Source organism: Argopecten irradians, chromosome 3 (assembly GCF_041381155.1).
Source record: "Argopecten irradians isolate NY chromosome 3, Ai_NY, whole genome shotgun sequence".
Classification (NCBI taxonomy): domain Eukaryota; kingdom Metazoa; phylum Mollusca; class Bivalvia; order Pectinida; family Pectinidae; genus Argopecten; species Argopecten irradians.
Window position 1 is genome coordinate 12,840,386 of NC_091136.1, and position 13,979 is coordinate 12,854,364.

The following is a 13,979-nucleotide window of genomic DNA, read 5'->3' on the forward strand; positions in this document are numbered from 1 at the left end:
GAAAAGCATCTTATGTTCATCGCAGATGTCAATTTCTACTGTTTGTAGAGACATATTTTGAAAAGTAAGTCACGGCGACCTAATTTCATATGTTATTAGCTTTATTAATTTTACATTCTCTTAAACAATAATTATCTGTCCTCAAATGGAGCTCTATATAATGCACTAGTCTTGAGTTAACCTGTTCAAGATAAAGCCAGTCCCTTCAATTCATCAAATGTTAATTGGTGTGATGGTCATCTTGAATTAAAAAGAATCACGTAATGCTCATAAATGTCTCTAGAAGAACCGTACAAAGTCTATTTACTTCTTAGGTCTTAATTTTGGAGCTGTAATAAAAAGAAAACTGCCCCCTTCGATATATTCGTCACTTTATATTTGCTAATAATTCATCAGGATCTTTGAACTAGTTATTCAATGCTGATTTCATCCAATTCCTCTATTGAGAAAACTTAATGGACGACGCACGACACAAGACCACAGCCAATGATCCCTCCCCAACACATGACGCACAGTCGATCCCCCTCCTATCCACACGAAGCACAGCCAATACTCCCTCCCCTACACACAACGCACAAACGATGTACCTCCCATGCACACGAACCGCAGCCTATGACCTCTAAAATACACACGACAAACAACCGATTCCCCATCTCCTACACACGACACACAACCGATTCCCCATCTCCTACACACGACACACAACCGATTCCCCATCTCCTACACACGACACACAACCGATGCCCCATCTCCTACACACGACACACAACCGATTCCCCATCTCCTACACACGACACACAACCGATTCCCCATCTCCTACACACTACACACAACCGATTCCCCATCTCCTACACACGACACACAACCGATTCCCCAACTCCTACACACTACACATAACCGATTCCCCATCTCCTACACACTACACACAACCGATGCCCCATCTCCTACACACGACACACAACCGATTCCCCATCTCCTACACACGACACACAACCGATTCCCCATCTCCTACACACGACACACAACCGATTCCCCATCTCCTACACACGACACACAACCGATTCCCCATCTCCTACACACGACACACAACCGATTCCCCATCTCCTACACACGACACACAACCGATGCCCCATCTCCTACATACGACACACAACCGATGCCACATCTCGTACACACGACACATAACCGATGCGCTATCTCCTAAACAGGACATGCCTACCATCACACACACGATGCCTTATCTCATGCTACACACGACACACAGCCTATGCACCACACCCCATTCCCTACACACACGTCATCTCTACCCGACACAACCGATGCCCCATATCCTACACACGACACACAACCGATGCCCATATCCTACACACGACACCAACCGATTTCCCTTCTTCCTACACACTACACACAACCGATGTCCCATCTCCTACACACGACATACAACCGATGCCAAATCTCTTACACACGACACACAACCGATGCCCCATCTCCTACACACGACACACAACCGATGCCCCATATCCTACACACGACACACAACCGATTCCCCTTCTCCCACACACGACACACAACCGATGCCCCATCTCCTACACACGTCACACAACAGATGCCCCATCTCCTACATACGACACACAACCGATGCCCCATCTCCTACACACGACACACAACCGATGCCCCATCTCCTTCACACGACACGCAACCGATGCCCCATCCCCTACAAACGACACACAATCTATGCCCCCTCCCATATACATGACGCACATGAAGCCATCTCCCATACAAACGATGCACAGCCTATGCCCCTCGCCTACAAACGACGAACAGCTTATACCCCTTTCCCTTCAAACGATGCACAGCCTATGCCCCCTCGCCTACAAACGACGACCAGCTTATGCCCTTTCCCTGCAAACGACGCACAGCCTATGCCCCCCCTCGCCTACAAACGACGAACAGCTTATGCCCCTTTCCCTGCAAACGATGCACAGCCTATGCCCCCTAGCCTACAAACGACGACCAGCTTATGCCCTTTCCCTGCAAACGACGAACAGCTTATGCCCCTTTCCCTACAAACGACGAACAGCTTATGCCCCTTTCCCTTCAAACGACGCACAGCCTATGCCCCCTCGCTTACAAACGACGCACAGCCTATGCCCTTCTCCTATACACGGGGCACAGCCGATGCCTCCTACTCTATACAAGGCCCACAGCGGATGCCCCCTCCCCTACAAACGGAGAACAACCGAGGCATCCAGCCTTACAAACGGCGTACAACCGATGCCCTCTCCTGTTGTCATGTTACATGGAGAATTACAATACAGGTATTTCATAACACGTTAACAGAATTCGACAAGTTACATTGAAGAATCAGTAACGACGATCAGATCATACAGATCAGAATTATTCCGATTCAGGTTTCAGGTAGATCATGTATTCTATATCTATAAATATATCTTGGTATGCTTTTGCTCATTTGTTGATATTTTTGAAGAATATTATTTTACTTCAATTGTCCAAATGCACTAAACATTACTCGGAAAAAATAGTGATCTTTTGGTAACCGTGTGTAGTTCCTTCTTCGTTGAAATCAATTGCGTGTAAATTATGTGAAAATGATTAGCCATCAGACAAGCTGCTAGTGACTCCCAAGTCAGATTAATTTCCGGAACCGCAGCCTATTAGCTATAATGTGAACATCGCCGCCATCATTGATCGGGAGCAGTAATGATAAACAATGACGAACATAAGCAATTCATTTTGTATTCTTTTATTATAATAACACAAATGAGAAGCTAAGTCACACAAGTGTAACCCCTCAACGGTTACCATGGAAACAAATCATTGTTATGACAATACCTATCTACCGACCAGCGGGTGAGGAATTACTGTCATGGCAACAAGTTCAATATAATAACAAGTATGGTATGAAATTTAACAACGGTTATGAAATAAACACCTTCAATTTGCGCTTTTAAATATATGTCAGTTTCAGACGTTTGTACATTTACCTGTACTTTGTCATCTGCACATCAGCTAAACTAACCTATATACATACACCTTAAGATCAGTCACATGGTTTAAAACGTGACGATGCTGCCTTCGCGATTCATATATAAGTAATTTGCTTCCAATTCGTCTTGCATAGACATTTGCAAGATATTAAAACTCTTGTAATTTGCCTCTCCAACAGGCTTTCGTTTTAACCTCAAAAGCGACATCATGTGCTGAAGTAATATTTATTATAGTAATTATGAGTGATAACTAGGTCCAGCCTAATTATAAAAAAACAATGGATACAAATAAATAAATGATGGAGGTCTAGCCTCTGTTTGATCATACTGACCAGAGAAAATGTGTTGACGGTGTGTATTGGAAGGAAAGTAAATGATAATTAATTTAGCGTAAGAAAAAAGGACGAATTTCCGATCAAAGAGATAAAGCGTACTTTCTTCCTTCATTCCGAGAACAAATTTCCTATCACATTATTAAGGCGATTACGGTCTCGACCAGCGAGATACGTTTATGAATCAATGAAAAATGACAATTTAACGTGGGCATATGGTAACTTTTCTCTTGAAGGCATCGAATAACATAAGTATTCCTGTTATTTCTATCAACATAGGTGAAAATATAAAACATCTACATTGTAATATATATATATATAAAGCGAAAGGATCTTTTAAAATCCGAAAATATGTACAAATTTGGATACAAATGCGTCTTAGCCAGTAAGACAACATCCATGCCAGAACCGGAAGTACCTCCGGAACTGATTATCCAAAACAGTCCGACCAGCGGAACCAAGTAATCATTAGATTTTATATAAAATGGGTCATGAATATAATAAAGTCAATATTTCAAATGTAGAAAAACAGTTCCTCCCGTCCAGCAGGAGGTATGTAGACGTCATTCACTCCTTCCGTCCAGCGGTTGAATGAAGGAACGTCCAAATGGCAATATGCCATACAGTTGATAAATCGTAAGTCGTAACTTACACGTCGGCCTACTGGGATTCTTCGTTTGATTCAGAGACACCTGAAAAATACAAATTAAAAAGAAATATTAGCTGCATTGTCTCAGATTGTGAAATTCTATGTAATAGTCATCGATGCAATAACTTTATGGAATAATATTAAGATATTTTTCATCAGAACAAATGGAAGTTTATACCAATATTTTTTGACAAAGATTACAATGTTTACGATACTGCATGTAAAATAACGATTGTTTGTTATCTTTGACGAACAAAAAAAGTTATTCTAAACTATTTGAATGCTTACCACTTGGTGTCCATGACGAAATAAGTTGTTTGAGTTGATACAACCCGGTTTCATCTGAACAAGGACCAGCTCGTTTCAGACAAAAGTCAGTTTGGAGCTTCGGTTCGGTAAACAAGTCGAGGCCTTTGGCTGACATATCAATGTTGCATGTCTCAAGCATCCAGGAGTCTGGGTCCAGATCATCACACGGATCCGTATCGAAGTCAGACTCTGGAGTCAACACAACGCTTGACATGATGTCGTCATAGGAAAGCTTGTCTTCCGTAGTCGAGCGAGGCGAGGAAGGAGTTGGACTCAGTTGGCTTTCACACAATGATAGTCGTTGGTCCTCTATTTCCGTCTTCATGCTCATGAAGTTGTTGCAAGAGTTATTCAATGACACACCACTTGCCTCAAACAATTCATCTATGTCGAACTGGTCAAATTCAGACAACTGTTGCTTCTCCTGCGTTTGAAGACAGCCGTAGTCCGTTGGGTCGACAGGTTCCTGTTTCACACGTTGCAGCAGTCCTTTGATTGACATTGGCTGGCCGTTTATGGTGCCAATCTCGTCAAAGAAAGAGTCAACAAACGACACATCCAAGCTAGGTAGCAGCTTCTTTTGTGGTTCTGGATTAGATGCCTTGGTACTTTGTTGTGACTCAGGGGCCTGTTTCTGTCGAATCGAACACAGGTGCTTTGCAACAAGGACTGGGTCCACCCCGCCGCTGACTGGTTCCTGCTTCATCTGCGGTTGCGGCGATGAAGCTGGAGATGGATCTGGCGTCGGGTAGCAAGCGGGGATAGGTAACTCAGGAACTACTTGTTCAAGTGGTGAAGTCTTCTGCATCAACCTCTTAGATTCTACGAATGGTGGCAAGGGTTCTGACACGACTGACGTCTGTTTGGTGTTGATTGGGTTGTTGTTCAAGCAGTACATCATCTGAACAGACCCAGTAGTTACTGCATGTTGTGGAGCCATGTTAGTACCATTGGCATTGCGATACGAATTACTTTCAAATGATGATGGCAGAGGAGTTCCACCAGAAACCATGAATCCATTTCCAGCAGATCTGTCTTGGACTATTCTTGCTACTTTTGCTGGTTTACAGGTGGAGCTGAAGTTCTCTTGTAGCTTTCGCTTTAATGCTTTCAGTGTATTTGTGTGACCTTGACCTTGGCGACCCAAGACCTGGCCGGAAACGTTGTTTCTCATGCACAAGTTCGGCTGTGATGAGTACATCGGTGATGAATTAAACCCTTGAGATGTAGGAGCCGACCGATCGAAAATTGCTTGCCCGGCGAAAAATGGTGGGACAAAATTTGGCGAAGTTTGTTGTTGCTGTTGAGAAATCATGCCAGCCTCCAATGCTTGTGAAACGGGCGCACAAAAAGCAGAGCCGAAAAAGAAGTCTGAAGCACGGGTGGCGTATAGAGCAAAGAGTTGACCCTGGATCTTGAATTGGTAGGCTTCTTGCTCACTGTAACATAAATATTAAATATGTCACCATCAAATACACAGAAACATTGATGAAATTCTGAATAAGTCTTCACCATTTTAGTTTATTGATTTCGTCAATATATAATTTGGAACTGCATGTTACAATTACTAGCATATAGCAATTTAATTCTCACCTGATAACTTGGTTGATGCAGAAAATCACGGGCTCGTCACTGTTGGTGAGCAAAGCCTGGCGCACGTGCATAACGATGTTTACCCAGATCACTTCATTGTTCTCAGTGAGCATGCGCACAGTCATCATAGATCCCATCTCATGCCTTGATTTTACCACTAGAAAAATACACAAAATAAATATTACATAAAATACAACTAGACATGATATACCGAACGACAATTACGATAATTATGTTAAAGTAAATTATGAATCTTTGAATGTATATTTGAAATTAATCACTTACATTGGATGTGTTTCTCCCTAGCCTCGTGAATATCCTCTGGATGCAGACAAGAATACCATGATTTACCCTTGATGGCGTCACTTGACAGACCAAGGTGATGCTCCCCACTACAAAAATAACACCAATCTTTTAAAGTGTGCAAAAAGTCGGAATCGATAATTACGCCAGCTGCTAGCCAGGGTAACCAAATTTGGCAATCAACCAAGTAACAAATTGACACGTAATCAGGTCAATGTTCTTGATACTCTGTCGAATTGTCTGACTAATTAATCAGCAAATTATAAGAAAAATGTGTAAAAGAATTGAAGCTGATTATTTTTTTTATTTCATTTTGATATTTTCAAGCAACTCTCATCATTAAATTTAATATGAAAATAAAGTGTCAAATATTCTTGCTAATTAATCAACAAATTATCAGAAAAAAAGTGTGTAAAATATTGAAGTTGATTATTTTAATTTTATGTTGATATTTTCAAGCAACTCTCATCATTATATATACCAATATAATATAAAAACTTACTTCTGAGAAATTTCCAGAAAATTCATATCGAGATGGTGGATGCTTTTGAAGACCATAGTGTTGTTCTGGATGAGAGTTTCTTTCACGTCAGGGGTGATGAGAGGGGAACACACGGATATAAACACCTGTTGTTCATTACCACAGTCCTGTCCCGGTACTGATACAAAGTGGCCACGCACGTGCATCACCTTAACAGAGGATATAAATAGGTAAGACTTATTTTATCAGATTTATCAATTTTTCTATCAGGTTTATCAAATTTTCATTTTATTCATAATTTATCTATTTCTATTTTTACATATTCATTTAAGTTCATTATTTTTAGCTTTTAAAATGTTTTTTATTATCATTTTTATTTAAGATAATGGTAAAAGTATTTTTAAAATCTATTTATTAAATTTTCATTTTATTCGTAATTTATCATCATTGTATTTCTATTTTTCATATATTAATTAAATTTCATTATTTTCATACGAGCTTTTACAATGCTTATTTTATTCAAGATAAATGTAAAAGTATTTCTTTAATTTTGTTTTAAGACCCTAAACACCGTGTCAACATTTTAAACGTATTTAAAAGTTTATACGCCTGCCATATGGAAGCATGTTAACGTTACTTATCAGACCAACCCACGCTAATTCCCCAGGCACTTTCCCAGCCCGAGAGAACTAGTGTGAGGGTTGTGTCTGGTAAGTTTGTTTGGTGTCGAGCTCACCGATATCTGATAGCTAGCGGGCAAGTCGCTGATAAGGTTATAAAATATTCCCTAACCTTGGGAATTTACCGTGAGAATTTAAACCTTGTACACAACCAGTTCTAGTATCTGAGTGTTCTTACCAAATAAAAAAAGGGCAAACAATTTTAACTCTCATAATTATTGGGCATTACACATGGGATAACCAGGTGTTTTTTTCGTTGACATAAAGAGTATATATTACATTTAACGCTAAACTAAGATCGTCATTGCGAAATATTTCCACTAAATGTCACGAGTCAGTTAACGCACTTAGTAGGCTCTGAAATGGTTATATTAAACGCAAACTACGTATATACATGTATATACCTAACCAGGCCATCTAGTGTTTCCGCCTGTAATGTACGTCATACAAAATATGTAGACGCTCGGCGATGATTCAGTCTACAGATGCCTATCATGCGATACAACAATGTCCCCATAATGGGAAATCAGTGAAGCGTGGAGTCATCGCCCCAGGCGCGCGCAGTGTTGGGCTGATTTAGGTATGTCCTGTCGCGACCGGGTTGTTGTAATGATATGAATAGCTTATATGTATGAGACATGGGATGACAGCCCTTCGAGTTGGTCTTGATATTTAACTAGATGGTCGGACTTTAGTCTAGTTAGCTAGAACAAGTGGTGTGTACTTAATTACAAGATCCGTATAGGCAAATGAATAAATTAACATGCACTAAATAGTCTTCGATTAATTAGATATTTTTATTATGTGCCTAGGGGCTTTAAAACGATCAGATCTTATCAGTACTGTATGAACACATCGGCCTTAGAAAATAGAAAAAAAAACACAAAAAAAAACACATCAACTAACAAACCAAAAGCAAATTTGTCATATTGACAGCGTTATTTAAATCAAATTGTCATTCATTTTTTAATAGATTAATTCCGCTCATAGTTTAGCTTAAAAAGAAGAACGCTTCTTGTTGAATACTTTAATTTCCGGAACATTATTTATAAAACGTATTAAAACTGCTGAAAAATGATCAGAATATTGATAGTGTTAGTGGTAATTTGACTTGGATATGTTGTCCAATTAAGCGTTTAAAATGCTCTCGACTAAGTACTCCATCGCTGAATCAATCTGTCAGCGGAGATATGAGTAATGGATTTCAGCAGGAAGGAGCCATCAATCAATGACTCTACCATGTCATCGTACGCCGGTCGTCAACCGAACGGAATCAAAGCTGTTATACCGCCACAGCTCAGGTAAAGTGACAATCGTTTCTGTTCAGTAATAATGAGGAAGAAGCGGTCTGGATATCCAGCAGTTTTTGCCATTATCTTGTATTACGTAGTTGGTCTAACATCATTTGTAACGTCATTTCACAGTCCTATACCGGCTCTGCCGCATATCGATGTAACTCGTACAAATGTATTTATTGATTCAGACCTAGATAATTAATAATCCCATGACATTGGTAACAAATAACTGAAGGTGAAAACCTTATTCTGAATCATTTTAATTCAAATGAGTTATGTTTATCAATAACTTACTATTTTAGATAATTTTTGAAAATTATTCCCTTGCATATTCCATTTTTTAAATATTATTTTAAACAAGATAAACAAAAAATAATTTCTTGTGTATATATATATAAATATGCTTTAATCGCCTGTCCCTATCACAAATGCGTGTTTTATCGCTTGCCCGGATATGATACTCTACTTAACACCGATTTCCGTGATCAAACACTAACATCATCTAATCACTGTGAATGCGGGACTGTTTACATTAAGTGAAGCCCAGTTTCCGGAATCACCTTTACCCGAGAAATGTGTTCAAATAAACACTTGAACACTCCCCTACCCGGTTTAAAAGGCCAACACAACACTATCGCCTACCTTGACGTCTCCGAAGCCTGCTTGGCGCTTGAGAGTCCTTGACATATTCATTCGACAGAAAAAGCTGATTGGCTGTTTCTTGTCGGCTTCTCCACCTTGCATTAGCTGTGCCTGTACGGTTCCATGGTCCCGTTTGTCGACGATGTCAAATAAACTATCGCCTTGCGTTTTCATGTCAACCTACAATTGCAACAAATTCCATGTAAAAAATTTCATCAAAACAAAGGCGAGGTCATCAAACTATGTAATGACATAATTGTGTAATAATGGTAATTAAGGTATAGATCTTTACGTTAATTCTGTTATAGCATTTTGTTTCATAAAACGTATTATCATGTGTTCGGTTAACATCAAAATATGATAAAGTCTGAAGACGCTAGTCCTCAGGATAGTCTGGTTCTCCTTTGTTCGTGATGTTAATATTTCTATTTTATTTGATAGTTGGACTCGCTGAATGGTTTTGCTATTGGCCTATGGTATCTTCACTACGCTTGTTTTCAATACTCATAGTGTTTTTACCTACCATTGAGTGTCCCAGGTATTCTGTAACATTTTCCGAGATGTAGACCAGCTTACCATCTCGGGTTGTGACGAGAAGAAATCCAGTAAGGGACTGTAACGATAAAAGGGACTTTATCAAGCATGGTTCCCAGGGTGTGACTTTCACTACCAGTGAAGGCCATTAACTTGTCATTTTAGAGAAAGCACTGACAAAACACAGCAACATTCACTTACATTACGCATTTATTTTTGTATGTTTGGGTCACAGGTCAAACAGACTCGGATACAAACACTGATACTGTCAACCCAAGTTTGCAATGGTGTCTAACCTTACTCCCCGCCACCGTACGTGCACTAGCTAGAACGTTAATATATCTTTGTTATCATTGTTGTATACGAGTTCTTTTTCTGGCATGAGTATGGTACAGGGAGTCAGAATAACAACCTTGATGAGCATATGCGGCCAACCTTACTGTAATAATGTAATAGAAGGCAGGAATATTCTAAATCGGCCAATATCTTAATAAAACTATTCTCATTAGGCTAAAGTTGGGTGATGTACTTCCAGGCTCAAATGTATGAAGTGGGCCTGTATTTAAGCTTGCCATCTGAACACTCTCATCTGCTACATTAAAAGTTGGCGTCTATCCAAAAAGCTGCCCTGAAGTAGGTTACATTGTACAGAAAACACATAACGTATATATGTAACAAGTGTTATCTTGCACTCTCAACAAACAGTACAGCTTTCTCCTCGGTATACCACAGGCAATCACGTGATTCGATCAGAGACGAGATATTTACTTAGTGTTGAAATCTACTTGGGTTTTCCATTTAAGTTTTTTTAATTCATAAGAACTGGCAATGCCACAGATGACTGTATATGAAATGGCCTACCCTTAAAACCTGTCCCAATTTCTCACCCAAAGAATTATAAAACGGTTCCAATTTTTGACCTGGGTGTTTTAAAGAATTGTGGAATCAGATCGACTTAGGTTGAGTTAGTTCTTTAATCTGGGTAGCTTTGGGGTTAGACAAGGACATGATCGTATGATCCGTCACCAAAACATACGTAAACAAAGGCATATCGACTTGCAGTCTATGACAATCAGCTATTCAAACTGGGGTTTAAATCGCCTTTAAAAGTACGGTATACAACATTTGAGCTTTGAATGACGTCAATATGATGCTAAATTTAACCATTGCCTTAGTCCAATGATAAAGGCGCATTTAATGTTTTATTCATAACGCTTATTTGAATATTTCATTTGAGAACACTTACACTTTCTGACATTTAACTGACGTGTGGATATTATCTTAATACCTGGTATTTAATAAACTGTTCAGTTAAAATAAGGTCACACGGGTCAGTAGAGCGAAACCAGTGAATAAACATGGGGAAATTAATCCACACCGCTGAACAAATATTGCCTTCTTTCTTACGTCAGCGATGACCCCAGTCACTCGGAACACGCGTGATCAGCATATCAAAACGCTCTTTAGGAGCTACACCATAATTATGTATGAAAACCTACCTGAGAAAACTCGCATGGGGCTTCGTTAGGGCAGGATTGTGACTGTATCACTGAAAAGTAAAACCAAAATTGTATTAACAATTATACTTTAAAATCTATGAATATTCACGAGTTGATATTCGCCGCAACCGGATACAACATTCCATGCAACAAGGAAGATTTTTATACATTGGGAAACCCAAACTGACTCACGTTTTATGAAATGTGTATAACTATGAAATGAAAAATATTTTCTTCGACAAAACATATTATTATTTAGTACAAAGACAAGTATAGAATATCATAGTATTTTATTAATAAAAAAGTATTAATGATTTATTAAATAAAAACAAAATATGTTAACATCAAAATAATATCATCTAACTTGAAAGTATTTAAGAAATGCAATTTTGCTTTTAGTCTTAACGCTTTTATCTATATAGGAAACATCTCATATCATAATTAGAAAACGTAAATTCTAAAGTCAGTCTTCGACAACATTTATTTATAAACTTTAAATTCAACTTACTTTTTTGGAGGATATTGCACTTCCTAATGAACACACAGCTCAAGGACATCACCTGGAGCTGGGAGAGTCTTTGTCGGGAACTCTCTGGAAGGGGTAGCAAATCCCTCATAATCCCGATTTCTGAATTGATCTGATCCCTTCTCTGTTTTGAAGCGCCCTTGTTGGATCTGAGTAATAAACACACTCCTCAATATCATAATTAAAACATTAATTCATATGTTATATTAAGTTTTTTATTGATACCATAAAATAACTACTTTTATTTAAAATTGTTCATCTTGCATATACCCTGCATGCATCCTTCATAGTTTTTTCATTCGTGTATTTACACTATCAAGCACACGCATACCCACACACAGATATATCGACACTTTTTCATGAACAGTTGATGTGATCCACCAATTGAACTGCGGGTTTGGAGAAATTACGAAATTAATACTCCGATAATCAAATTAATATTTAATGCGACAACAATTATATAAAATAATGAAATAAGAAAAAATGATATACAATAGATATAAAAACATTATAATAAAGAAATATCAGTGTCATTAGATAATACAAGACATTAAGGCAATAAAATAAAACAAAAACTATTTTAGTACATTTAATTCACAGTTATTAATTAGATACATTATAAGGCTTCAATTATTGAAATGGCATATTAATAGAGATTTAGATACTATTGATGTCCCCGATATTAATATACGTGTATACAGGAAGCTCCAAATATATATTCTCTGTCCACTGTGTCTGTCAAAAAGATATATTAAGCAAAAAATGTTATAAGATCGACTTGGTAGACATTAATATATTCAGTGTCTACTAGCGTAGCTGAGCGTCAGTAGGCCCAGGCCTATAGTATTGCTCTGTGAATCATCTCGTATGAAACAGGTGCGCAGTGGTGTTCACAATGGCGCCCATTTTCGTTGTTTAACCACCAGGTAGAAATGGCGATAAACCAGGCAAACTTCGTTAATTACTTAATCACAAACACACCAGTAACATGTCTCCGACATCAAAATCTATCATATTGTCATATTGACATACATTTCAAAGTAATACTGTGCGCACTTGTAAACAGGCCACAGACGGATGAACCACTCCCAATCTACAACTAGATGTCACAACATATACAACATTGGATAAATAATGAGAAAAATCTTACCTTTCCAAGTCCAACAACGCTAGTTCATCAACAGGACCCGGTGCCATTTTTCCTTTGTGAACAAGATATTTACATTTAAACAATAAATAAATCTACAAAATATTGTCGGGACGGGCCAGCCGTCTATACACTCCGAGCTCTACTATCAATATGAGTCTCACATATGTGGATTGACGTATTCGTTCCTTTGCGAGTGACGGCTCAGCGATTGGCTAAACTAGATCACGTGGGCAAATAACCTTGCTGTCGTCATCATGAAGCAAGGTGTATTGACTGACAGTCGACTACGTACGTACATGGAGACTAACCCGACCATTACCGACCACATAGTATACTGTTTACATACTGAACGCCACAGTGGTCACCCGCTGTAAAAGATGTATTTGTAGACTGAAAACATAATACACACAGTTTGCAGTATACCCATATATAAATGTATGTAAGCTCTTGTGTGCACATTTGATTCTCAATAACAGTTTTATTGTAATTTAAGTAAATTTTGTTTCGAATTGCTTGTGTTTAAAACCCTTTATAAGCATTCATTTCGCTATATAATTCCAGTATGTGTATTTCATAATTCGAATAAGACAACGATTTGTCACATAAGCTAAAAGTGGACTGATTGCATGTCACCAAAGTAAACAGTTTATGTAAGTGGTGAAATTACACTTGGGAAATCATATAATTTCGCTGTTATCCATTTGCAAGGTGTATCATCCATAAAATAACTAGTAATGTGTAATTTTTAATCTTCTGTTGATTACATATATACCGTAGATATAAGACATACAGCCCCTAGACATACATCAAACAGAATCACATCGATTGTGTCAGCACATTAACGGCTTACAACAACTACAATCACCAGTAGTCAAACGGTACATCAATAACACATTATATCCCGTATACTAATGATTAGTTTGATCTATAACACACCAACAATAAAACTCAACGAACAATATGTAAGCATGCAAGGCA

At 38.4% G+C, this 13,979-nt stretch overlaps 2 protein-coding genes across 2 annotated transcripts; one reads left to right on the forward strand and one right to left on the reverse strand.

Moving 5' to 3' along the window:
• Nucleotides 1-932: 932 nt before the first annotated feature.
• LOC138319476 (mucin-3B-like) lies at nucleotides 933-2,360 on the forward strand. Its single transcript, XM_069262632.1, has one exon. It carries the CDS (start codon nucleotides 933-935, stop codon nucleotides 2,358-2,360), a length of 1,428 nt encoding a protein of 475 aa, XP_069118733.1.
• Nucleotides 2,361-2,748: 388 nt separating this feature from the next.
• On the reverse strand, nucleotides 2,749-13,161 carry LOC138317577 (hypoxia-inducible factor 1-alpha-like). The gene is made up of 10 exons (XM_069259348.1): nucleotides 13,002-13,161; nucleotides 11,834-12,000; nucleotides 11,326-11,375; nucleotides 9,816-9,905; nucleotides 9,293-9,472; nucleotides 6,697-6,884; nucleotides 6,177-6,283; nucleotides 5,892-6,048; nucleotides 4,278-5,737; nucleotides 2,749-4,032 (listed from the first exon to the last, which is right to left on the reverse strand). The coding sequence occupies exons 1-10, from the start codon at nucleotides 13,046-13,048 to the stop codon at nucleotides 4,001-4,003; spliced, it is 2,478 nt and encodes an 825-aa protein (XP_069115449.1). The 5' UTR covers nucleotides 13,049-13,161; the 3' UTR covers nucleotides 2,749-4,000.
• Between the last annotated feature and the right edge of the window lie 818 nt (nucleotides 13,162-13,979).

Excerpts from the sequence above, each read along its gene's own strand:
- LOC138319476 (XM_069262632.1), top strand. The coding sequence starts at position 933 with ATGCCCCATCTCCTACACACGACACACAACCGATTCCCCATCTCCTAC.
- LOC138317577 (XM_069259348.1), bottom strand. The coding sequence starts at position 13,048 with ATGGCACCGGGTCCTGTTGATGAACTAGCGTTGTTGGACTTGGAAAG. Across the intron at positions 11,376-11,833 it reads GTGCAATATCCTCCAAAAAA|TGATACAGTCACAATCCTGC; the intron begins GTAAGTTGAATT and ends TTTACTTTTCAG. Across the intron at positions 6,049-6,176 it reads TAGGGAGAAACACATCCAAT|TGGTAAAATCAAGGCATGAG; the intron begins GTAAGTGATTAA and ends GTATTTTTCTAG.